The sequence below is a fragment of the Cetorhinus maximus genome, chromosome 5 (genome assembly GCF_964194155.1).
Source record: "Cetorhinus maximus chromosome 5, sCetMax3.hap1.1, whole genome shotgun sequence".
Taxonomy (NCBI): domain Eukaryota; kingdom Metazoa; phylum Chordata; class Chondrichthyes; order Lamniformes; family Cetorhinidae; genus Cetorhinus; species Cetorhinus maximus.
Window position 1 is genome coordinate 150,322,306 of NC_135883.1, and position 27,134 is coordinate 150,349,439.

The 27,134-nt window shown below is 42.4% G+C and overlaps 1 protein-coding gene and 3 non-coding genes across 4 annotated transcripts in view; all 4 read right to left on the reverse strand.

Annotated features, from left to right (window-relative positions):
• Positions 1-3,865: 3,865 nt before the first annotated feature.
• The window catches only part of wdr43 (WD repeat domain 43), a 43,839-nt gene continuing 20,570 nt past the window's right edge, over positions 3,866-27,134 (reverse strand). Inside the window, exons 7-18 of the mRNA XM_078542688.1 lie at positions 26,198-26,262; positions 25,349-25,514; positions 24,303-24,389; positions 23,434-23,568; positions 21,655-21,792; positions 12,711-12,797; positions 11,704-11,735; positions 9,886-9,949; positions 9,011-9,124; positions 8,413-8,482; positions 6,947-7,002; positions 3,866-4,603 (exon numbers count right to left, since the gene is read on the reverse strand). Of these exons, the coding sequence (XP_078398814.1) occupies positions 4,481-4,603; positions 6,947-7,002; positions 8,413-8,482; positions 9,011-9,124; positions 9,886-9,949; positions 11,704-11,735; positions 12,711-12,797; positions 21,655-21,792; positions 23,434-23,568; positions 24,303-24,389; positions 25,349-25,514; positions 26,198-26,262 (1,137 nt within the window). The 3' untranslated portion in view covers positions 3,866-4,480. The remainder of the gene's footprint in view (positions 4,604-6,946; positions 7,003-8,412; positions 8,483-9,010; positions 9,125-9,885; positions 9,950-11,703; positions 11,736-12,710; positions 12,798-21,654; positions 21,793-23,433; positions 23,569-24,302; positions 24,390-25,348; positions 25,515-26,197; positions 26,263-27,134) is intronic.
• LOC144681178 (small nucleolar RNA SNORA31) lies at positions 5,452-5,586 on the reverse strand. Its single transcript, XR_013576709.1, has one exon. It is a non-coding gene; the product is annotated as a small nucleolar RNA SNORA31 (small nucleolar RNA).
• On the reverse strand, positions 7,198-7,330 carry LOC144681176 (small nucleolar RNA SNORA31). The gene has a single exon (XR_013576707.1). It is a non-coding gene; the product is annotated as a small nucleolar RNA SNORA31 (small nucleolar RNA).
• LOC144681177 (small nucleolar RNA SNORA31) lies at positions 9,592-9,725 on the reverse strand. The gene has a single exon (XR_013576708.1). It is a non-coding gene; the product is annotated as a small nucleolar RNA SNORA31 (small nucleolar RNA).

The window sequence follows — 27,134 nt, forward strand, 5'->3', positions numbered from 1 at the left end:
AAAACCTGGATGCCGGGATTAAAATTTCAAAGTCTGCTGATTATAGTAGGAAAACAGACACCAATTTGCACAGGCAGGAAAGTGGGACTATGAGAGTTGCTCTTGCAGAGAGCTGGCACAGACATGACAGGTTGAATGGCCACATCCTGTACTGTAACCATTCCACGATTCTTTGAAAACACTGATATTTATGTTTAACAGGCAAGAACTCCATACAGGACAATGCCATACTGTGTATCAGAATACCAACATATGGCAACACAGTCACTGGACAGTGGATGACCCACCCATGATTTTCTGGCACTGTTGACTAGATTTCAGGTGCATCATTTCTCATTGAAGGTTTGGGGATACTTCACAAAAGGAGGCAAAAAGTCAAAGGGCAGAGGCAACAGTACACCACTTGCACATGCCACCTAGGGATTGGCTCAAAGCAGCATTTGCAGAGGCTTGGGAGCAGAACAATTAACTGCCCTTGTAACTGAAGTAGATGCCCAGTCTTTGGAAATGGTTGAAGGATTAAGGGGAGGTGGGGAGAAGAGGAGGCAGGCACAGACAGGTGGCATTAATACAAAAGTCAGGCAAACGTGGGGAGCCCAAGGACAGCAGCTTCCGCAGAAGCCTTATTCACTGAAGTATCTGGTCTCATGTCCAGATGCAATTCATTCTGGATGATGAAGCCGTGTCACAGAATCTCTCAGTGCAGAAGAGGCCCTTCGGCCCATCAAGTCTGCACCAACATGTGAGAAACACCTGACCTACTTAATCCCATTTACCAGCACTTGGCCCATAGCCTTGAATGTTATAACATGCCAAGTGCTCATCCAGGTACTTTTTAAAGGATGTGAGGCAACCCACCTCCACCACCCTCCCAGGCAGTGCATTCCAGACTGTCACCACCCTCTGGGTAAAAAAGTTTTTCCTCACATCCTCCCTAAACCTCCTGCCCCTCACCTTGAACTTATGTCCCCTCGTGACTGACCCTTCAACTAAGGGGAACAGCTGCTCCCTATCCACCCTGTCCATGCCCCTCAAACTTGTACACCTCGATCAGGTCACCCCTCAGCCTTCTCTGCTCCAACGAAAATAATCCAAGTCTATCCAGCCTCTCTTCATAACTTAAATGTTTCATCCCAGGCAACATCCTGGTGAATCTCCTCTGCACCCCCTCCAGTGCAATCACATCCTTCCTATAATGTGGCAACCAGAACTGCACACAGTACTCCAGCTGTGGCCTCACCAAGGTTCTATACAACTCCAACATGACCTCCCTACTTTTGTAATCTATGCCTCGATTGATAAAGGCAAGTGTCCCATATGCCTTTTTCACCACCCCACTAACATGCCCCTCCGCCTTCAGAGATCTATGGACACACACGCCAAGGTCCCTTTGTTCCTCAGAACACTTCCTAGTGCCATGCCGTTCATTGAATACTTCCTTGTCAAATTATTCCTTCCAAAGCGTATCATCTCTCACTTTTCAGGGTTAAATTCCATCTGTCCTTAAACTTCTTTAATGATCTAGTTGATAAAATCATCTCTAGTTGCAGCACTGAGCTATAGGAGACATTAAGGCTTCAGAATGGATTCCTGGCCAGTGTTGAGCTACCTGGTCAGAGCAGGGCACTAACTGGGATGCTAGAACTAAAGTCAGTATCTATGCTTAGGGAAAGCAGTAAGCCAGGGCCCTGCTCTGATCACTATCTAATAGGCTGAGCTGGAGAGATGAGGATCAGACTTGGCTGAGCACAGAGGCCTCAATGGTAACAACAGCCTGCTGGCACTTATGGCCTATGTTCATGCATGAAGGATCACTTGGTTTTTGTACCAGAAGAAAGTGGGTGCTAATGAAATTATACCCCAACTGGAGGGCAAAGGAAAAAGACTTGGGGTGGGCAAGAAAAATCAGCATTATATACTAAGGTCCGAAGACGTTTGCACATCTTTCTAAAGTATAAAAGGGAACTCAAAATAAGAATGGGAAAGAGTGTGCCAGAATAAGAGAATGTGAGCTAAGTCCTGATTTCAGAGTGAAAAAATGGTGGGTGAAAAGCACACGTAAATAATTTGAGCTCAGAGCGAATTTCTGAGGCCTACAGCAGTAAAAAGAACATACTGGTCCATACCATTTAGTTCCCAAAAGTCAACAAAATGCAAATAGAGGAAAACTCATATACCCTTAAATCTGATCCCACCCCCAACCGGATTTCCCCTCCACCAAACCCTGAAATTGATTATCCATTCTTTCCTCGCAAATCCCTAGATCGCCTTCCTATATCTCAGGACTAACCCATTTTTTAAAAAAAATTCTTTAGTCAAGGACTCTTCTCCCACTGATGTTCGGTTCAGAGTCCTGCCTCTACACTCCCTACCCCTCTCCAGTGCTCCTACACCCCACGAGACCATGATGCTGTGGAATCCCATCAAAATACCCCACCCAGTACTGTCCAAGCAAAGGCCACATTTCTAATGCACTAAAATGTCTGAAATTATCTCCAAATAAATATCACCAATATTTGGCATAGCCCCTTGTGCCCATAGGAAACATCTGACTCCATAAGCACCATCACAGAACATCAGTTATATACAATATATAATCTCCAATTACATTTCACAATGTGCTTACATTCCTACTTGTATGCCTACCTGTTATTTTGGACATGGAAAGAGAGTAGGGAAGGACAACATGAAAACATTTGGCAGCTCTAAAATGTACAATCCTCTCTGCGATCGAATCATAATAATAATTTAACAGACTAAAATTAGCCACATTCCCATTAGTGTTGAAACTCAGTAGACAGCGAGGGTTATTGAAAGACTACCTTCTGATCAGCACTCCGATGTTGTATATACTGCTGTGCATCCACAGGAATAGGTTCTATTTTACCCAAGCTTCTGTGGCAACAATTGCCATGGTAATAAATCATTCCTTGCCTCTTGCTAATCAGAAGCAAATTGTAATGAAAATAGATTTTCAACAGCTGAACTTCCATTATCCAAACCTTCAAGAGAGACTGTATGAGTGTGAAAGAATGATTGCATGCTTGACAAAATAATTCATCATGTTCATTCACAGAATCAGCAGCAACTCTAAAGCATTTGTGGTGAAAGCAAGCACGGGAATTTTAACCAGGCAGTTGTGTGAACTATAGTGGAAAAAGCAAACATTGTTCCCTAATTGCTCAGTTGCTATTACAGATCAGCAAGGTTTGATTCCATACTAGGCTCAGCAATCAGCCAGTACCTATGCTTCCCACAGCTCTCAAGGACCAAATGCACTACTAAGCAGGGTGAATTATCTGTATACGTTAGAAGTACATAGCAGGAGCATCAGCACTAATGAAAAGACAGGTGGAGATCCGTCAACTGAACTGGAAAGGAACTGTTTAATGAACCAAAAAAAGGAAGGAGAATATAGAGTATGAGGAGAAATGGAGAGAGAGAGAGAGAATTGGCAGAATGTCCAAACAGGTTTTATCAAATGATGAAAACTGCTGATTAAGTGACGAATTAAAAAAACAAAAGCAGCAAGATATGCACAGATAATACTGGCAACATCAACTAGGTTCCCCAGTACCCAAAGACAGATACACTCAGTGCAGAAAAGGCCCTTTGGCCCATCGAGTCTGCACCGACACATGAGAAACACCTAACCCACCTACCTAACCCCATTTACCAGCACTTGGCCCATAGCCTTGAACGTTATGACGTGCCAAGTGCTCACAGATCACCACCCAGGGTATGAGCTCTAAAACTGTATTTTAATGAAGGGTAGCCTTTGGGCGATTACAACAGAACAGCCTTTTCCAATGCTGTGCGTTCTTACTGAATACTATCAATGGCCTTAAAAACTATGAACACAATATTTAAAGGAGAATCAGATTTATTCACTTTACAAAGGAGAACACAGCCTTTATTGCTGTAAACCACTGATTTATAGACAAATATACATAATTCTGTCAACTAGCTAATGACTACATACTGTAACATACCAACCTGAAAGCATGGGAACTAGCTGGCCAATTGCCAAAACCAAAATATCCTGGAAAAACCCCGTGACATTGCATATTCCACATCCAAACTGTGTCCCCAGATCAGGTTAAAATGCAACGGAAGTAGCCATGAATTAGATGACTGGGTATCTGTCCACCTTCCAAGTGATCACGAGTTACTACCACATTTCTGCCCTGTGGTAAATCACTCCACATATAAATGTGGTCCAAAAACGACCTGCATTAGAAACATGGTTGCAGAAATATATATTTGTGAAATGTGCACCATCAATACAGTCAAATATCTCTTGGAATCCAAAGTGCACCAACAGTTCTTAACACACTCTTCACTGCCAGTCTGTCATCTGCTTTCCAAACTTAAAAATAAAGGAAGCTTCTGGGTAGAAAAAAAACAAAATTCAGATGCCCAGGTCAGATTCATTGGCCCAAATGTGCTGAGAATGCAGTCAATTTTTTTAAAAATGGTTTTATTCCTCTTCACTTTCATTCCCTGTGTGCATGTCTTCTCCAGAGTCTTCACTGATTTCTTTGTCAATGTGCATTTTTGGGTCGTCTGCTCTCTCCTCTTCCTCGTCTTCCTCCCAATTCTCCTAGTTTTAAAATATTGGATATGTATTACAATATTTCCCATGACTTAGTTGCTGTATACATATACAAGGGGATGCAAGGATTTAAGAAACAGGAGTACACATTTTCTTGCAACTGCCCAATAAAACTCTAATGTACTTTAGAAATGAAAGTCCAGGCTTAACGGTTCAATGTTTCTGAATATCTGATGTGCACCAAATGTTGACAAAAGAATGTTTTAAGATCAAAAAAATTAATTGAAAATGTTCATCCATGGGTTGGTGCCAGCCTATTTGATGCTAAGACCTTCGGTGCACCTTGGCCTGAGCTTCAGTTCAAACCCAGATTCATGGTATGAGACTGAATCATCATGTTCCGTTGCGCTTCAGAATGTTCAATGCACTAAAAACTGCATACTGAAAATTTTAAAATCGTTCTTAAAACAGGTTGGCTTTCTATGAGCTGCATAAGTGGATCACACAAAGTGCAAATTCCACGCACTGCAGCTGAGATAGCTCACAAGACCTGAATGAGCAACTCTTGATACAAAGTCTTCTCTCTCAGTGTGCTTGGTAAAATTAAAGAAAATAAACCATTAGTCCTGGATGGGCATCTTGTTTACAGGGCCTTGAAAACATTCTCTTCAGAGTTCATTGGAAGGGATGTGTGTGGAGAAATCCACTTAACCAACTATGTACAGGATACCAGCTTGCTCACCTCTAGCCATTGGACACAAGGTAGTCTACTGGTTTTCTCCCAACTACTGACTTTGAGACGTGGGCAACAGGGCCAAAAAAAAAGCAAGTGGCAATGATCCTACAGACTGCTACGTGTACCTGCCATGTTTACTCTGCATTATTCAACTCAGTCGTTGTGTATTCCTCTATTCAATCTGCATTGCTACTAATTCATCAAACAGAAAGCGCGAGGAATTTAATCTTGCATCTAACTGGAAAAGAACCTAGAAAGCCACGGTGATGTGCTTTAGGTCTGTCAATAGATGCAAACTCTCATTCTTTGTTCATCTTAACCTCCAAAAAATTCAAAGGCTATACTCATCTTAATGAATCAGGAGCCTTTCAAGTAAAATTCAAAGGTTTCCCACTTCAAAGAATAACTTGGTCAGATTGCCTCCCCCTTCGACCTCAAGATCCCTTTTCCTCGGCCACATTCACCCAATATTTGTATTTTCAAAAACTAACAAATCCAAGTGCTTGGCCACTCAAGATAGAGAACAACCTCTTAAGTCTGACCTACTGATAACTTCTAGTCAGGGCCTCGAAAACACACAGAATAAGGCAAAAAAAAAACCAAGGGAGAGGCCAAGGCAACTCTTGATGATTTAGTTAATGTAGTTACTTTGCCCTCCAAATAAAACAGACTACAAAAGCAAAAGAAAATCTGAAAATAACAGAAAATTATGGTGCTGCATATCAGCTTTGTGGCTTGTGAAATGATTTACATTCTAGGAGACCAAGTGATGCAGTGAGGTAGAATCGTCTTTTCATCGTAAGATGCAAGTTTGAACTTGGGCTAACTTGTCTGTAATGCTCCTGTGTGAAATGAGCTGGGCAGGCTGAGTCAGGTTCCTTGTAGAGGTAGTGCAAAAGCACAAGTAGTTGCTCCCAACTCATGCCAAGTTGGTATTACATTGGCATTCTCCCTAAGGCTAAAGAACAAAGCTAGAAATTGCACTTGCACAGCACAGAGTGTTCCAAGGGTGAAAATGGGGAGTTTTTTTTACGGCACTGGCAGCAAAATGATAAACAAGTTCATTGTATCCAAGTTTATGACTTTGCTACAAAACGGGAAATGACTCCACCTTCAATACATAAGTTCCTTCATCTCGGCAAGGACACAAACTCATTTCAAAGGGTGGAATAAAAGAAACCTTCACTCCAATTCAACTTTAGAGTTTGGACTAGTTGTGCTAGTTTGGCAATTGTAGTCAAAGACAATCTAATTCTAATTACTGAAATCTATTCATACTAACTCGATACAACAGGTGTGCGTTGCATACAGGTATCATGAAATATTGTTGTAATGTAGTCCAGTGCTGTTTCCAATCATTTGATTGAGGTTCTACATTTCCCTCCCTCTTATTGCATAGGGCACAGGAAAACAGCAAGGATATTTCAGTGAAATTAGTGTGAGGGATAAATAAAACCAGTTTGCCTCTCAAACTTGTCAGAACAGATATTGAAGCAAAGATGAAAGACACAAAAGTGACAATAAATGAAGAGGAATCTGAATAGACAGAAGACAAATACTTATTTCTTTTTAGGTCAAATTGGTCTACGACATTAGAAGGACACTTCTGGGGGCAGTGAGAATTCAGCATCCCAGGGTCACTTTGCTACGCTTACATCAGATTCCTGATCTGCCATCGGGTCGTCTTCGGAGTTTTCTTCTTCCGATGATTCTAGAAGGGACAGAAATAAAATAACCTCAGTTGATACAAGCAAACTGCAATATAATATGCATTTTTCACAGCACCTTATGTCGTACAACAAAAGAACTAGAAAGGTGCTGCAGCCTGCTCTGATTGGGAATGCACCGGAAATGAAAGAGTGGTTGCAGCAGATTCAATAGCATACACTACAGTGTTTGTCTGTATACATGTATTCCCTAATCAATCTGAGCTGCCACAAATGGAGCAGGCAGAAAGCGCATGGAAATTTGATCTTGCATCTCAATGAATAAACCCAAAAAGTTAAAGTGTTGAACTTCAGGTCTGTCAACAGATGCATACTATGGGTTTTTTTTCGGTCTTCCTCTCATTCCAATAAACTAGTTTCAACCCACCACTAACTCTAGTATGAATAATAGAATTCTATTAATCATCCAAGTACCCCAAATTGCTTTAACATATGACAAAAGCTTCTTGCTCATTGCTTGCAATGAGTATATACAGCAACGGCTTCCTCTTCCCACTGTTATCTCTAGTGAATCAAAGATCTAGCCTCAACTACCTCTTCACATAGTCCCATGGAGGCCATCATTAACAATTCTGCACCTGTGCCACCAATTACATCCTCCTCTCCCCGCAATCACTGCCTCAGTTTGAACCAGACCGTTAGCAACCTTGGCTTTCTATGCAATCCCGAACCAAGTTCCAACCTCATATTCCATCCATCATGAAGGTCACCTAACGTATACCTCTGTAAGATCACCCATTTCTGCTTCTGCCTCAGTGAAATGTTGCTGAAATTCGAATCCATGAGCTTGTCAGCACCAGATATGCCTGTTTAGATGTTCTTCTGACCGGCCTCACAACAGCTATCTTCTTGTAATCATCGCTCGTTCAGTCCTGCTTACCTACATGCCTGTCCCTGTTATACTGACCACTGATGCCGTAACACATTTAAAATTCTCAACTTGCATTCAAATCCCTTCATGACCTTGTTCCTTTATATCTCTGAACCTCCGTCAGCCATTCTACTCCCATCCTAAAGTCCTGGTTCCTGGATTCTGCATCCTCCCTTTCAAACACTACTGGAAGCCATGCCTTCAGTCATCTAGGCCCTAAATCTGGAATCCCTTCCTACACCTGGTTGCCTCTTTGCCCATCATTCCTTTAGGTACCCCTCCCCACCAACAGAAAACTCAGGCTTTTGGTTCTCTCTCCTATTGTCCCCTTTTGACTCAGTGTTCATTTTTAGATAAGACCTCCAAAGCGCTTCAGGGGCGTGTATATGTTAAAACTGGTATATAAATTTAATCTGTTGTTCAGACACTTATCATTTTGTCATGTTTATCTACAAGATATACAGTACCATGGAGAACACTTGCATAGAAACACAGTAACAATTGCCTTGCAATTAGCTCTTACCTTCCTCGTAAACCAGCTTCGCTGTTTGGTTCACAGTGCTTACGTCCTGCGCTTTTTCTGATGCTGCAACCTGAGGGGTGTCAAACACAGCTACTAAATTTCACATGTACACTCATAACACAGGCAAACTGCAGCAATTGCTGGGAAATGTTGTGTTTACATAAAAACTTGAGATGAACAAAGAAGGCATTGCAAATCTAGGCCCAATTAAGAAAGGGCACCCCGATCAAGCAATAATGAAGGAAGCAATTCTAGTTTCTAACATTTTATGCAAGATTCCATATGCATTTAGTTTCCTGATGGGGCAGCATGTTGCACTAATAGATTAGCAACACAGTTCCTACTAATGCTATTTGCTAGAGTATCCCCAAATACAACTGTGCAGGTGCTAAGTGAAAAATCTGAAGCCTAAGCCTGCACCTCAGAAGTAAAGTGGTGCTTGATGAAACAAGTAAAACAGTTAGGGAAATGTATGTTAAGGGGCTTTCGACAATCACAGGCAGTTGTGAAATATGCATACCATCTTTGGAATATCCCCTCATTCCCTCCATAACTAGTGCTCAGTAACTGTTACCAGCACCAGGCATCCAGCCCTTACCTGTGTAACCAGAAGGAAAAGCTTGCCATGCAGCCGAGAGAGCTTCTGTAGAGTTTTCACCCTGCTCTCCATTACCTGGTACAAGGCTCCCAGCTGTGGTACAAGGTCAGGCAGCTGCAGAGAGTGAAATCAACCATTTTAGTGTAAGTTAAGCAGCAGCCGGAAGTCTGGAATGCAAGCTAAAGTTAAAAACCACACTAATTTGTGAAATTCTAATTTTACGTACACAGTATTTAAATACATAAACGGTAAATTCTCGAGATTATTAAACCAAACTTTGAAGAACCAGAAATCAATCCCACAATTTCTACAGTGCCATCCTCCCAAGATTCTCTTAAAAGCATTCTAAATAGTTAAACTGTATAAACCCAACTTTTTTCAAAAAGATGGTTTGCTCCAAGCATCACTTCTTTACCAGAATCAGAAAAGCTAAAGCTTCACGGAGCATCTATTCCAACAAACATATACCTATGACAGCCAAGACATTTCAAATGGTAGAGCCCACTTTCTGCGAGGGTCAATAAGATACATTTATGCACTTAAAGATACAACCCATTAACAGCTTTATGATACAAGGTCATGTATGTTTTCCTCTATTCAATCCAAACTGCCACCAGAAGAGCAGACAGAAAGCGCGAAGAAATTGATCTTGCATCTTAACAATAAGAAACCAGAAAGCCACGGTAATGTGCTTCAGGTCTGTCAATAGATGCAACCTTCTTTGTTTCTCCATCCCTGACCATTAACAGGCTATAAATCAAAGATGACTTCCCAAATTTAAAAAAGTCTGAAGGTCCCAGAGATACCAAAGCTAATATTCAACATGTATTTTATTATACTGCTGGGACTGAGTAAAGCAAAACAATATTACTTACTGTAGACAGATAGGAGGCATGTAGAATGAAGACTGCCTTTAGCCACTTGACCATTAGCGCAGCACTACATGTAGACAAACAAAGTCAATAAATGTGTGCCAAGTGTATACAAAACCTTAATTCCAATTTACGACTACAACAGAGTCAGTGCAGATCAATTTTCATTGCCTCAGGGTACACTGGTCTCAAAAGCCTTCACCACAATTAAATTACAGGAAATACTGGGGCAGGTGCAATAGTTTCCTCTATGTAGGGAATAGGAAATTCTCAGGACAGCCCGATATATAGCAGAAAAAACCATCCCACTGCTATTTTAGCACCATAATCTGATTTTAAAAGAATTAAATGTTATTCCACCATTTAAAGCATCACAGATTAGACTAGGGTTTGTGCATGAAGCTCCTCTGACACTTCACCCACAGCCATTCCATGTCAGTGCAGAGACCTTGCAGTGTGTTGGCAGCTGATGATTTCAACCTTCATTCAGATTTGAGTAAGTAATATTTGTGCCACACAAGTGCTAGGCAATGACCATCTCCAACAGGAGAAAAATCTAACCATCGATCCTTGACATTCAATGTCATTACCACTGCTAAATTTCCCACAAACATCCTGGAGGTTACCACTGATCAGAAACTAGGCCAACCACATAAATACTGTGACTACAAGAGCAGGCCAAGAGGCAGGGAATTCTGTAGCAATTAACTCACCTCCTGACTCCCCAAGGCCTGTCCACTATTTACAGCATTGAGATGGAATACCACAGACTTGCCTGGATGAGTGCAATTCCAACAACAGAAGCTTGACAGTCGCTTGATTAGTATCCCATCCACCACCACCGACACACCATACTTGTAGTGTGACCATCTACAAGATGCACTACAGCAGCTCACCAAGGCTCCTTCGACAGCACCTCCCAAATTCACAACCTTAACCACTTGAAAGAATGAGGGCAGCAGGCGCAAGGGAAAAACATCACCTGCAAATTTTCCAAGCCACACACTATTGTGACTTGGAACTATATCGCTATTCCTTCACTGTCGCTGGATCAAAAATGAAGCCTTATCCCTAAAGCACTGTGGATGTACCTAGATCCTGCAATGGTTCCAGGAGGGAGCTCACTACCATCTTAAGGGCAATAAGGGATGGGCAATACTGTGCCAGCGATGCTCACATCCGTGAACGAACAATAACATTTAGATTACCAAGGATTCCGAGTCTTTTTGAATTCTGCCTTGTACATTAAATCACAACTCGCTGAACAGCAATCACAACATCTTCTGACCAAGATCAGTTAACTCCACCCACATGGCAGCGATTGAAGCATCTATGATTTAGCATTATATTAGGTGGTGCCTTGATTAATCAAGGGTATCTTTGTGGTATAGATGTGCAATTAAAACATCAGAAGCCGGTATAAAGTTTAAATCAGGTCCCATTAATCCAAGTATATTTTCTGGTGCCGGTGTCAACAGATCCCGGTGTTCCAACATAGGAAATAAGCAATGAAGCATTAGTGCCAAGAACAGCCTTTTCCAATGTCAGAAATTCAAATTGGTCCAAATCCACAAAATAGAACTGCTATTTTATCAAGGCTGTCAGGGCCCATGTGCTGTGCTTGGACAGTGGGTGGGTAGTTTGGTCATCACCCTTAAGGCAGGGGAGCTCATTGCAATATTTGCTTAGCAGCTTACAGTGTGGTAGAAGGCGTTTGGGGGGGGGGGGGGGGGTGAGTAATTTACAAGGGTAACATTAAAAGACTTCCAGATCACACCTTGCAGCATTTGGAAAGAAATCACTGCTAAATTTAAACCTCACCTGTAGGGGTGACCTTGTAATCGTTTTGTGATCTAGAGAAAAAAGAAAAATAATACTTAATAAAGCTACTGAAGGATATATGATATCCAGAATTAATTACAACTCCACTGGAGACTTAATCCGACCATATGGCGTGTGTTCACTAACTTTCAAATTCAATTTGTAGGCCTGAGCTGTGCAGGCATGGGAGTGAAACTCATACCTCAAGGTGGGTTTTAATTTTTTTTAAAAATGGAATTCCCTTCCTCAGAGCAGTAGTGGTTGGGTCAACTAATCCGTTCTCAGTCTGGTTAGTTAAGGGTATCTTCCGCTAGTCTGAAAAGCCACTTTAACTGACAGCTTTCCTTTCAATTGGCAGGAGGCAAAATTTAAATAGAATTTGATTTTTGGGAATGATGGAATTAAAGGGGAAAAAAATATCAATAAAATAAAATCTGTAGACTCTAGAATCCATAAATAATAAAATTACAACAATTTTTCCCTGCTACTTGTTGAAGCACAATTTTCCAGTAGGACTCAAGAATAAAATCAACCACTATGCCAATGACACTGCAGCATCAACACAGTAAAGACTATTTATTGTGGACATGGTCAAACCAAACTGGCGATTAATCAAATTTAGTGCAGGAACTATTATTTGCGATGATAAAAAAACCTGAACCGTCACCATCTGAATCATATATAACCTGGGAAGCTTCCCGTGCAAGTCAGCTGGTGGATGCTGACCCAGCTGAGACTCCACGGAAAATAAAGTCAATATGACCGGGAACTTTCAGCATACAATCAAATGGAAGCCACCCGCATTTCATCAAGAGTTACTACCCAGGAGTTTTAAAGTTTCAGCCCTTCTGATCCCATTGTCTGCAGAAAGCTGTCAAACAATGGCACTTAAAGTAAAGCCTACTTCTTTGGCCAAGCTTTTGGACACCTGTCCTAATATTTCTCCGCATGACTCAGTCACCTATTGACACATTTTTCCAAACTTAACCACACCACATAAACCTTACCTCTTGAAGCAGTGGAACTACTGCAGGAACAGGTAACCTGGCAATGGTGGTCTTTATCAAGGAATCCTTCTTTGTCTGTAGTACTTTCTGGAGGGGCAAAGTGAAAGGAAAAGTTATGTTAAAATTGCCAACATTTTTGGCTGTTTATGGTGCCTCAAATTCAGGAAAGCTATTCACATACTTCTAATTACTTTGAAACGTAGTCAGTTGACAGTGACACGTTCAGACCAATTGATCCCCAGCTGATGTTTTGGTTGACTGAAAATCCATAGCTAGGATGCTAGCACACTTCTTCAGCTATCATGTAAACTGAAATGTCACCTGAACCATCAAAATAGGCAGGCAAGCCCTCGGATTAATGAAGGGTAAACATCCCAGAAAATTCATCCCTTCACCATTCCACAGGAGTTCAAAACCGCTCAAAGGAGACCAAAACTGTACCCAGTGCTCCAGATCTGGTCTTAACTCATCCACTTGCCTGGATGAGTGCAGCTCCCACAACACTCAAGAAGCTTGACACCATCCAGGACAAAGCAACCCACTTGAATGGCACCACATCCACAAACATTCACTCCCTCCACCATCAACACACAGTAGCAGCAGTATGCACCATCTATAAGATGCACTATGGGAATTTACCAAGGCTTCTTCGACAGCACCTTCCAAACCCACGACCACTACCACCTAGAAGGACAAAGGCAGCAGATAGATGGGAACACCGCCACCTGGAAGTTCCCCTCCAAGCCACTCACCACCCTGACTTGGAAATATATTGCCGTTCCTTCACTGTTGCTGGGTCAAAATCCTGAACTCCCTTCCAAATAGCACTGTGAGTGTACCTGCACCACATGGACTGCAGCAGTTCAAGAAGGCAGCTCACCACTACCTTCTCAAGGGCAACAAGGGATGGGCAATAAATGCTGGCCCAGCCAGCGAAGTCCACATCCCGTGAATGTATTCTTAAAAAGCCCTGCTCAACTGTAGCAAAACTTTCTTAATTTTATACTCTGTCCCCCTTGCAATAAATGCCAAAATTCCATTTGCCTTCCTAATTACTTGCTACACCTGTATACTAACTTGTGATTCATGTACCAGAACATCCAGATCCCTCTGCACCACTGAGTTCTGCAACCATTCTCCTCATTTATATATGCTGCTATTCTATTCTTCCTGCCAAAGTGAACCAAGTTCACATTTTCCCATATTATATGCAATCTGCCAAATTTTTGCCCACTTAACCTATCTGCATCCGTTTGCGGATTCCTTATGTCCTCTTCACAACATCTGTGGCATCAGCAAATTTAGCAACCCTTTTATTGTTTAAAACATTTGAATTTCCTTTTGTAAGCTGCCAGTCTCTTCTTGTATTTCTTTGCTTCATTTATTGATTTTTTTCACTTCACCTCTGAACCTTCTATATTCAGCCTAGTTCTCCATGCCAGTATCCACCTGATATCTGTCTTATGCACCCTTTTTTGGTTTCATCTTACGCTCTTTCTTTCATATTTCAGGGGCATCTGGACTTGTTTTCCCTACCTTTCCATTTCACGGGAATATACCTTGATTGTGCCCAAACTATCTCTTGTTTAAAGACAGTGCACTGTTCAGTTATTCCTGCTAATCAATTCCAATTTACCTGGCCCAGATCTGTTCTCATCCCATTGAAGTTAATTATTTTCCTCTGGATTGCTCCTTGTCCTTTTCTATAGCTGATCTAAAACTTAATTTGTTATCTGTGGTCACTATCCCTGAAATGCTCCCATATTGACACTTGATCAACCTCATTTTGCAAAACCAGATCCAGCAATGCTTCCTTCCCCGTTGAACTGGAAACACTGATGTAGAAAATTATCCTGAATACACTCTAGAAACTCTTGTCCCCTTCTTCCCTTTACACTATTACTATCGCAGTCTATAGCAGGACAGCCACTTCAAAGTTATTCATCGAATTCTCCTGTTCTGATGAAAGGATGTGGACCTGCAATGATAACTATTTCTCTCTGCATAAATGCTGCCTGACCTGAACATTTTCCAGCACTTTCAGTTTTTAATTAAAAGATAATAATATACCTCTAAGCATGGTGCCTCAGCGCAACCTAAAGGGATTCTGCCAGGGTCAATTCTCCATTTAAAACCTTGCTCTCTAGCATTACGAAATTGCCTTTAATTAAATACTGCTATACCCTTCCTGCCCACCACTGAAAGTTATAAAACCCAGGTTATTAGCAAATCCAAACCAGCTGCATTCACATTTCATCCAGTATGTAATAACTTTCTATTTTAATCAATGATAGTCCCATTATTCTATTTTTAATGCCGTGTGTTCAAGTTTATTTGGAATTCACTTGGTTTGACACTTAAGTGATTTCTCCCGTACTATCTTAACCATTAACACATTACAGGAACAGTATTGACGCCATCTAGTGCCAAAACTTGGTCTAAGACAGGGGCAATTAAAAAAAATTTCAAATGCAGTTTTTTAACATGGGCTCTATCATCAGCACATGCACTGCAACTGTGCATGGGCGGGAAGTACGCCCTCTGCAGTTGCAGCAACACTAAATGCAGCACACTCATTTATATACTTTCCACCATGTCATTATAGAGCCAACCAACGAGAAAAGCCTGGAAGCGTGGAATGTGAGGCGAGTGCGCAACTAGCAAAGGTACCTTCAAGTTAGTGTCAGGGGATAGCGAACAAAAAAGCAGTCACCAGTCTTGAAATTGATAGACAATTTAAAATTGGAGGAAATAGTTGATGTTAGGACTAAAACATCAGTACTGCAGCAATTTTAAAAAAGGCATTAAAAAAAATTTCAGATTGAACAGCAGTGGCATTCTCATTTTCCCTTTTGTTGTAAGTTTGTTTTTGCTCAGCGAGCCTGCTTCTCAAAGTCAAGGAAACAACTGCGAAACTAATGAGAACAAACAGCTGGCAGATGTTTAGGCACCTCAAGGTAAAACTCATAAAATAATACATTCTAGAAACTGCATGCAAAAGGCAGGCTTTAGAGAACTCTGCACAGTTCTGGCTTGCACACGAACAGGGGAGAGAGCTCATCCCGAGTGAGACACAGCCAGAGCGAGTGTGGGTATTGGCAATTTGGTGCACAGTGGGAATTCGGTGCACAGGAGAAAAGGTGCCCTTTGCATTTTTTTCTTTGCTATCCAACTTCTTAAATCTTCAGAGAGTAGTCTTGCCCTGCTGCAGCAGTAGAGGCTACAGAGGAAAGGAATGACTGTTAAGTAGTGGATAAGACCATAAGACATAGGAACAGAAATTAGGCCATTCGGCCCATCGAGTCTGCTCTGCCATTCAATCATGGCTGATAAGTTTCTCAACCCCATTCTCCTGCCTTCTCCCCGTAACCTTTGATCCCCTTACCAATCAAGAACCTATCTATCTTGGTCTTAAATACACTCAATGACCTGGCCTCCACAGCCTTCTGTTGCAATGAATTCCATAGATTCACCACTCTCTGGCTAAAGGAGTTTCTCCTCATCTCTGTTCTAAAAGGTCTTCCCTTTACTCTGAGGCTGTGCCCTCGGGTCCTAGTCTCTCCTACTAATGGAAACATCTTCCCCACATCCACTCTATCCAGGCCTTTCAGTATTCTGTAAGTTTCAATCAGATCCCCCCTCATCCTTCTAAACTCCATCGAGTATAGACCCAGAGTCCTCAAATGTTCCCCATATGTTAAGCCTTTCATTCCTGGGATCGTTCTCGTGATCCTCCTCTGGACCCTCTCCAGGGCCGGAACATCCTTCCTGAGATACAGGGCCAAAAATTGCTCATAATATTGTAAATGTGGTCTGACCAGAGCCTTATAAAGCCTCAGCAGCACATCCCTGCTTTTATATTCTAGTCCTCTCAAAATAAATGCCAACATTGCATTTGCCTTCCTAACTACCGACTCAACCTGCAAGTTAACTTTAAGAGAATCCTGGACTAGGACTCCCAAGTCCCTTTGCACTCCAGGTTTCTGAATTCTCTCCCCATTTAGAAAATAGTCTATGCCTTTATTCTTCCTACCAAAGTGCATGACCTCACACTTGCCCACTAAGGTCGGGTAAGTATTTACTACTTTCATCGCTAAGAGTTTAAGTGTCTTTTCATGGTTTATAGTTTGAATGTTCTGTAGTAACAAGGAACAGGAAAGAAGGACCCTAGAGTTATTGATTTAAAAGGTTTAATTTAAAGGGATAAGTCATGGCAGGAGAGCTCAAAGCCGTGGTGTGCTCCTCGTGCTCCATGTGGGAAGCCGGGAACATTTCCAGTGCCCGGGACCAGCATGTGTGCAAGAAGTGCGTCCAGCTGCAGCTCCTGGAAGCTCGGGTTTCAGAGCTGGAACGGCGGCTGGGGACACTGTGGAGCATCCGCGAGTCTGAGAGCATCATGGATAGCACGTTTAGAGAGGTGGTCACACCGCAGATGAAGGAACTTGAGGAAGGAAGGGAATGGGTGACCGCCAGGCAGACCAAGAGAAACAGGCAGGTTGTTCAGGAGTCCCCTGAGGTCCCGCTCACAAATCGGTATTCCATTTTAGAGGCTGATGAGGGCGCTGGTTCCTCCAGGGAGTGCAGACAGAGGCAAGCTTCTCGCACCACAAGCAGCCTGTCTGTACAGGAGGGGAGGAAGAGAGGAAGAGCAATAGTAATAGGGGATTCTATAGTCAGGGAACAGATAGGCGCTACTGTGACCGTCAACGTGACTCCAGGATGGTGTGTTGCCTCCCTGGAGCCAGGGTCCGGGATGTCACTGAATGGCTGCAGGGCATCCTGAAGGGGGAGGGTGATAAGGCAGAGGTCATGGTACATGTTGGTACCAATGACATAGGTACAAAGAGGGGCGAGGTCTTGCATCAAGAATTCAGGGAGTTAGGCAGTAGACTAAAAAGCAAGACCTCTCGGGTTGTAATCTCTGGATTACTCCCAGTGCCACGTGCTAAGGAGCACAGAAATAGGAGAATAGCGCAGATGAATACGTGGTTTAAGAGTTGGTGCAGGAGGGAGGGTTTTAGATTCCTGGATCACTGGGACCGTTTCTGGGGAAGGTAGGATCTGTACAAGTGGGATGGTCTACATCTGAACCAGAGCGGGACTAACATTCTTGCGGGCGGGTTTGCTAGTGCTGTTGAGAGGAGTTTAAACTAATTCGGCAAGGGGAGTGGACACAGAATGTTAGCAAAATAGGGACACATCATAATACAGTAAAACAACAAGTCAGAGGGAGTACAGCTCCATTAAGTTTCAAGGGTGTAAGGCAAGGCTGGATGGCCTCTACTTTGATGCCAGGAGTATCACAGGTAAAACGGATGAGTCAAGGGTGAGGATTGACACGTGGAATTGAGATATAGTAGCGATCACTGAGACGTGCTTGAGGGAGGGGCAAGATTGGCAGCTCAACATTCCAGGATATAGAATCTTCAAGCGAGACAGGGGAGGGGGTAAAAGAGGAGGCAGAATTGCATTATTAGTTAAGGAGTCAGTTACTGCAGTAAGGAGAGATGATATCTTGGAGGGGGCATCGAATGAAGCTTTGTGGGTAGAACTTAGGAATAAAAAAGGGGCAGCCTTTTTATGAGGGGCATGGACAGGGTGGATAGGGAACAGCTATTCCCTTTAGTTGAAGGGTCAGTCACAAGGGGACATAAGTTCAAGTTGAGGGGTAGGAGGTTTAGGGGGGATGTGAGGAAAAACATTTTTACCCAGAGGGTGGTGACAGACTGGAATGCGCTGCCTGGAAGAGTGGTGGAAGCGGGTTGCCTCACATCCTTTACAAAGTACCTGGATGAGCACTTGGCACGTCATAACATTCAAGGCAATGGGCCAAGTGCTGGTAAATGGGATTAGGTAGGTAGGTCAAGTGTTATTCACGTGTCGGTGCAGACTCGATGGGCCTCTTCTGCACAGCGAGATTCTGTGATTCTGCCACATCGTTAGGTGTTTATCATAGACCCCCAGATGGTCAGCAGGAAATTGAGGAGCTAATATGTGCACAATTTGTGGAGGTGTGTAAAAACAATAACAATAGGGTAATTATATTAGGGGGTTTCAACTTTCCCAACATTAATTGGGATAGACATAGTGTTAAGGACTTGGATGGAGTGGATTTCTCGAAATGTGTACAGGAGAATTTATTAGATTAATATGTAGAGGGTCCAACAAAGGACGGTGCAGTGTTGGACCTAATTCTGGGGAATGAAGTCGGACAGGTGGCTGAGTTGGTGGTGGGGGAGCATTTTAGTGATAACGACCACAACATGGTACAATTTAAGCTTATTACGAACAAAGAAATAAACAAGCTGCAAAAAAATGTTTGGATTGGGGGAGAGCGGATTGTAGTGAAATAAGGCAGGATCTGGCCAAGGTAGACTGGGAACAGCTCATTGTGGGGAAATCTACAGAAGAGCAATGGGGGGGGCGTTCAAATAGGAAATGGGGAGGGTACAGGCTCAACATGTTCCCTCTAGGGTGATAGGAAGGAGTAACAAGCCCAGAGAACTATGGATGACCAGAGATATTCAGGATACGATGAGAAGGAAAAGGGAGTCTTTTAGCAGGTACTAGGTGAGCAATTCAGTGGAGACATTAGTGGAGTACAGAAAGTGCAGGGTGGAGCTTAAGAAAGCAATTAGGAGAGCAAAGAGGGGATATGAGAAAGCTCTGGCTGGTAAAAGTTGGGAAAATCCCAAGATATTCTACAAGTATATCAATGGGAAAAGGGTAACCAGGGGGTAGGGATCAAGGGGGCAAACTATGGGTGGAGCCAGAGGACATCGCTAGAGTGTTCAGCAAATACTTCACATCCATCTTCACCCAAGAGAATGAGGATGAAGGTATCGAACTCAGGAAGAGAGACTGCGAGGTTCTTGAGCAAATTAATATAGGGAGTGACAAGGTATTGGAGGTGTTGGCAGGCTTAAAAGTGAACAAATCTCCAGGTCCGGATGATTTGTGTCCCAGATTGCTGAGGGAGGCAAGGGAGGAGATTGCAGGGGCTCTGACCCAAATTTTTAATTCCTCTCTGGCCACGGGGGAGGTGCCAGGGGGCTGGAGAACAGCTAATGTGGTTCCGCTATTTAAGAAGGGTTGTAGAGATAAGCCAGGGAACTACAGGCCAATGAGTCTCACGTCAGTGGTAGGGAAACTATTGGAGAAATTTCTGACGGAGAGTATCTATCTCCACTTTGAGAGGCAAGGTTTGATCAGGGATAGTCAGTATTGCTTTGTCAGAGGGAGGTCATGCCTAACAAATTTGATTGAATTTTTTGAGGAGGTGACCAGGTGTGTAGATGAGGGTAGTGCAGTTGATGTAGTTTATATAGATTTCAGCAAAGCCTTTGACGAGGTCCCACATGGGAGACTTATAAAGAAGGCAAATGCACATGGGATACAGGGTAATTTGATGAGGTGGATTCAAAATTGGCTTAGTTGTAGGAAACAGAGGGTGATGACAGAAGGATGCTTTAGTGACTGGAAGCCAGTGTCCAGTGGCGTACCACAAGAATCTGTGCTGGGTCCCCTATTATTTGTCATTTATATAAACGACATAGATGACTATGTGGGGGGTAGGATTAGTAAGTTTGTAGATGACACAATGACTGGCTGGGTGGTTAACAGTGAGGTCGGGTCTTGGACTACAGGAAGATATAGATGGGATGGCCAAATGGGCAGATAAGTGGCAGATGGAATTTAACCCTGGAAAGTGTAAGCTGATACACTTTGGAAGGAGTAATTTGACAAGGAAGTATTCAATGAACGGCATGACACTAGGAAGTTCTGTGGAACAAAGGGACCTTGGTGTGTGTGTCCATAGATCTCTGACGGCGGAGGGGCATGTTAGTGGGGTGGTGAAAAAGGCATATGGTACACTTGCCTTTATCAATCGAGGCATAGATTACAAAAGTAGGGAGGTCATGTTGGAGTTATATAGAACCTTGGTGAGGCCACAGCTGGAGTAGTGTGCAGTTCTGGTCACCACATTATAGGAAGGATGTGATTGCACTGGAGGGGGTGCAGAGGAGATTCACCGGGATGTTGCCTGGGATGAAACATTTAAGTTATGAAGAGAGGTTGGTTAGACTTGGGTTGTTTTCATTGGAGCAGAGAAGACTGAGGGGCGACCTGATCGAGGTGTACAAGATTATATGGGGCATGGACAGGTTGGATAGGGAGCAGCTGTTCCCCTTAATTGAAGGGTCAGTCACGAGGGGACATAAGTTCAAGATGAGGGACAGGAGGTTTAGGGAGGATGCGAGGAAAAACTTTTTTACCCAGAAGGTGATGGCAGTCTGGAATGCACTGCCTGGGAGGGTGGTGGAAGTGGGTTGCCTCACATCCTTTAAAAAGTACCTGGATGAGCACTTGGCACATCATAACATTCAAGGCTATGGGCCAAGTGCTGGTAAATGGTGTTAGGTAGGTAGGTCAGGTGTTTCTCACGTGTTGGTGCAGACTCGATGGGCCAAAGGGCCTCTTCTGCACTGTGATTCTGATTCTGTGATATAAAAAGGGTATGGGGCACTGGAGATGGTACGAAAGGGAAAATACCAAAACATGAGGTTATACTAATCTAGAAAGATTGAACAGGTTGGCGCTCTTTTCTCTATAGAAGGTTGAGAGGTGACCTGATCAAAGGTATTTAAGTATAAGTAGTTGAAGCAAATAGCATAGACGCATTTAAAGGTAAGTTAGATAAACACAGAGGGCAAAGAAATAGAATGTCATGCGTTTAAATTTAAATGCAGCAGGGTTGGGGGAGGTTCGCCTGGAGCAAAATGCCAACCTGGAATCAGTTGTGTCAAATGCCCTGTTTCGCTGTACGTTCTATGTAATTCTATGTAAAACCTTCAATTGATAAGACTGCATGGGGCTTGGTGTTCAGAAAAAACTCTACATCTGTATAGAAATCTGACAGTACATATAATTTAAAAAGTCTTACATTTAGAATGGATGAATCGCGGCTTTCTAACCCTTGTACAAGAAGCACTGCAAAACTGTCAGTCTGTGGAAGGCCAGATTTATTTTTCATTTTCATCACATCAATATCCATGGTACAAAGGCGCTCCTCAATACTCCGCTGAAAAAAAGTACAAAAAAGTTAAACACAGAACACAAATGGTCACTCTCACAGTGTCACAAATTGCTTTTCCCGCTAGCATCTTTGGGTTACTGCTGACCAGAAACTGAACTGGACCAGCCATATAAATACTGTGGCTACAAGAGCAGGTCAGAGGGTGGGAATTCTGTGTTGAGTAATTCACCTCCAGACTCCCCAAGTCTGGCCACCATCTACAAGGCACAAGTCAGGAGTGTCATGGAATACTCTCCATGGGAGACAGTGGCGTAATGGTAATGTCACTGCGCTAGTAATCTAGAGGCCCAGGCCAAAGCCTGAGGGGACATGGTGGCAGCTGGTGGAATTTAAATTTAATTAATAAAACTTGGAATTGAAAGCTAGTCCATGAAACCATTGTCGACTGTCAAAAAAATCCATCTGTTTCACTGATGTCCTTTAGGAAAGGAAATCTGCCATCCTTGCCTGGTCTGGCCTACATGTGACTCCAGACCCACAGCAATATGATTGACTCTTAACTGCCCTCTTAAATTGCCCTGCAAGCCAATCAGTTCAAGGGCAATTAGGGATGGGCAACAAATGCTGGCCTTGCCAGTGACGCCCATGTTCCGTGGAAGAATAAAGAAAAAAAATTAGCCTAGATGAGTGTAACTCCAACAACAGTCAAGATGATCTTCACCATCCAGGACAAAGTAGCCCGCCTGAGTGGCACTTATCCATCACCTTAAACATTCACTCCCTCCACCCACCAATGCACAGAGGCAGCAGTGTGTACTACTGACAAGATGCACTGCAGCAACTCACCCAAGGTTCCTTTGACAGCACCTTCCAAACCCGTGATCTCTACCACCAAGGATGACAAGGGCAGCAGGTGTATGGGAACACCAGCAGCCGAAGTTCCCCTCCAAGCCACACCCCATCCTGACTTGGAACTATATCACATTTCCTTCACTGTCGCGGAATCAATAACCGGGAACTCCCATCCTAACAGCACTTACACCAGATGGACTGTAGTGGTTCAAGGCGGCAGCTCACCACCACATTCTCAAGGGCAATTTGGGATGGGCAATAAATGCTGGCCTGGCCAGCAACGCCCACATCCTGTGAACAAATACAAAAAAAACCGTGTCCAGCTACAATTCATAGTTAACACTGATAACCTGTAAATACTGCAGTGCTTTTTGAGCCACTGAATCTACTGTCTGCTCCAGATAATTTAATCATTCTTAGCAACAAGATATTTTGAATTAACAATGCAAGTAATGCAAAGTAGCTAATTTGTACTCTCAAAAAAATTAATTCAGATAATTTGAATTAAGCCACTTTGAATTTACATTGCCCACTAAAGCTCCAGAGAACGCAATCGACTTTACAGATGGGTTAAAATGCTGCTGCAGCTTTAACTTGGTTAGAGAGAAAGGGATAGCTTTAGGATTCGTTTAGAATTTCAGACTGAACCAAGAATTTACACAAATAAGATTCGCATAGAATTAATCCCTATAATGTAGATTTAGGCATTAATGTATGCTTTTGACAGTCTGTCCACTTCTTTAAGATTCAGAGTTCCTTGAAGAAGTGATATAGTAAAAGGAAATCAGAACTGTGCCCATCCCTCAACACCAAGCTGAACTCTCACTACATTACCTCATTTTCTGTGTCCTTCCTCCTTTTAGCTTCAGTCTTTCTTGATTCCATCAATGTGGGCTTCATGCTTGTATTATGTCCAGGGATACCAGGCACCAACACTTTAACTCCAGATGTTACAATTGGAGTTTTTACCTACAATATAAGATAGGCCAACTGAGAACCAGTCAGATAGTTTTTGCACATCTAAAGATCTTACAACCTTGCGAATAACTATGAAAACTCCATACTGTTTCAGGTAACTGGTCAGAAATTCGTATTTCCTATATACAAATTATGCTAGTTTCCCTGAATTTGCAGGAAGTGATTTTCCTTCAATATTAAAACCAGGACTGGATAGAACAGGTTTTGAAATCAAAAACCATGAATTGTAAGCTTTTGTCAACTTTCATACTTATTAACAACTAAGCAGTTTAATATCCTGGAGATCACAACATCAACATCTAAGCCACATGATTTTATTTTTGGAGTGCTGCTCAGTGGAGTTTCTTCCTTATCAATTTGAAAAACCACAATTAATCGGCCAAAGCACAAGTGACGAGCCAATGCCAAGGCTGAGAGAAGAGTGAGACAAGCACACATTCGGGGGAGACAAAGCTTGGGTTCTAAAAGCCTGAAAAAGGCAATGGGAGAGTGAATGAATTAGATTTCCACATTTTTGAAGGACCTGAGAAAAGATGAGCAACACTTCTTGCAATGAATCCTGATTTCAGCATAATAAGGATATAGGAATGGAAAAAATGCTTTTCACCGCAGGAAAAGTAGAAAGACTTTAGATGAAAGGGAATATAAAAATTAGCAACAGCAACAATAATGACATTCCACTCGAAGAATTAAATTCACATTTCATATGGCACCCTTTTGCTTACCTTTGTTGCAGCCATCTCAGTTGTGAGCACCACAGTCGTCTGTGTATCTCTCACTAGACAAATGTGGGATTCGGTGGTGTTCAACATCTGAAATGAGAACCACTAGTTATTATTGATTCCATTACACCCACAGCTTTGGAACAGAGACCTCATTGAAATAAAAATTATCACAGACTACTATTTTAAATATTAGACCAAGCTATCAGCCAAGGTATTAAGATACAAACGACCAACAGCAAGCTTAGGACTTAAGTCAGGAGACGCATTTTCACCCATAAAGAGGTTTAAAGTCTGGAATGGTCTTCCAGGAACAGCAGTTGAGGCAAGCACTGGAATCATTAAAGAGGTCATTAAAAGTTTCTATAAACAAATAGACCTCCTACACCCATCTTTTCTTTGAGATTTATTTAAGTGACAGCTATATACAAAGCAGCACTACACTGTTATACTCAGGCACTGTTTACAATCTCAATTCACTCCACAGCAGCTCAAGCATCTTATAAACTTTGGGGCAAAGACAGCTCAAGTCAACCAAGGCCAGAAGAAGGGGATAGAGGCAAATAAAAAGAGAACACACCAATAACTGGATAATTGAACAAAGCTCAGTTTCCCAGCCACTAAGTACTAGAAGTGTTGGTTTCATTTCAGTCTTCAGACACATTTCAAGATTCCAGAGCCAGCTAAACATGGTAAAAAAATATATTTTCGTCTGCATGAAAATTTCCACAGGTCTGACAACCTTTTGAGTTCTTGAACATACCAGTACACTCTAACATGGCTGCCCTAAAACCAAATCCAAACACAAATAGAAACTTTTTGCTTCAACTTCCATTCACTTCTAATATTTGATATGACTACCTGAGCTGCTGAGTGCAATGTCACATTTTCACCTTATTTGTATCAACATTTACTACACATTCATACTGATAGAACTACACATCATGCAGGTAGCTGTTTAGGCTTTCCTCTCCCTTCTGTTAACAAACATTCAATGGAAAACAGAATAGGAAAAAGATAATGTAACTTTGTGTGATTTCATCACTTACCACTCTCTCTATAATTGGATGGAGCATACTGTTATATGCTATCAGTATTGACTGCCTATCAGAACAGAATGTGGCTGCTAGGATAGGAACGGGTCTTGCATCAGTGCCTCTTCCTGACGTTGCTATTTGTACGGTGCATGTCGGCAAGAGGGGCTTTTTGCAGTAACTGTTTAAAGCAAACACACAACTATTAGATGAATCAGGAAATTTCACATAAAGTGCTTTAAAAACAATGATCTGCCTGTCATTATGGTAGGTAGGCACTTCGTGTATACACACAATACTGCACTGGTGTAGTATCGCTACTGTCTAGGATCTTTAAATCCCCCTCTCTTTTCCTGTTCTCCCCCAGACAGCTTTTATTATGTGAATTCTCAAAAACTCTTGAAGACATTGTCCAAGTCAGACAAGCGTGAGCTTCACCCACAGAAAGCTCACATTCAGCAATAAATCGCCATCCATGAAAGCTGTACCACCATCATTGGAAGCAGAGAGAAAAAGATTTCCTCCCTTTTTTTCACCCAAATCAAAATATGCACTTTGCAGTTTTCAACATAATGTGCATCTAGTTTTCTATTCAAAAGTGCAACAGAATATATTATTAGGAATTTTCTGCCTTTTCGCATTTAAGGGGAAGCTAGACAAGCATGAGGGAGAAGGGAACAGAGGGTTACGGTGGTAGATTTAAATAAAGAAAGGTGGGAGGGGGCTAGTGTGCAGCATAAACACTGGCTCGCACTGGTTGGGCTAAATAGCCTGTTTCTGGGCCATATATCCTATGTAACCATATCTGACTATCAAGAAGAAAAAGGTGACAATAAGCTGTTTAGGAACAAATCTAACTCATACCCATTTAAGATGTGTTCAAACAGATGCATCTGCCCGTCCCGACAGACAACCGCCAACTTCACTGGCTGAAAAACAAGTTAAAATTATCCTCCAATTTACACAATTGGCGATTAAAATGTACAATCACGTAGAAAATCAACAGGCAGCAAAAAAAAGTACAACAGTATCATAAATAAGAAACAGGGATAAGAATTTAAACTCATTTCTTCATCTTGAGGCAAGTCATAAAGATTGTACAGTACTTTCTCTGATACAGTACTGGGGCATAGTGGTAATGTCTTCACACTAGTCATCTAGAGATCCAGGCTAACGCTCTGGGGACATGGGTTCTCCACCACGGCAGATGGTGGAATTTGAATTCAGTTAATCAATCTGGAACTTAAAAGCTAGTCTCAGTGATAATGACCATGGAACTATCATTGATTGTTGCAAAAACACGTCTAGTTCCTTAATGTCCTTTGGGGATGAAATCTGCTATCCTTACCTGGTCTGGCCTACATGCTACTCTAGACCCACAGCAATGTGATTGACTCTCAAATGCCCTTTGAAATGACCTAGCAAGGTTAGTTCAAGGGTAATCAAGGATGGGCAACAAACACTGGCCTTGCCAGCGACACCCACATCCCACGAAAGAATAAAGAAAAAATTTACTGGTGGAGATACTGAATTTTCCCAAACTTAAGATCACTCAGAAAAAGTCAGTGTAGCAAACCCCAAAGTATTTTTCTGCTCTTTCTTGCATCTACCACCCACTCCTAACCCACGCCCCCCCCCACCCCCCAACACCATCAGTTATTTCTTCAATTTAAAAAACCTTTGCTCTCCTATGGTATCTTATCTGCTTTAGAGTGGGCAAACGTCATACCATAGCATCAAGTGCAATGCAAGAGTCAGATGTAAGTGTCAGTAGCATTATAAAAGTGCATTTCAAAGATTA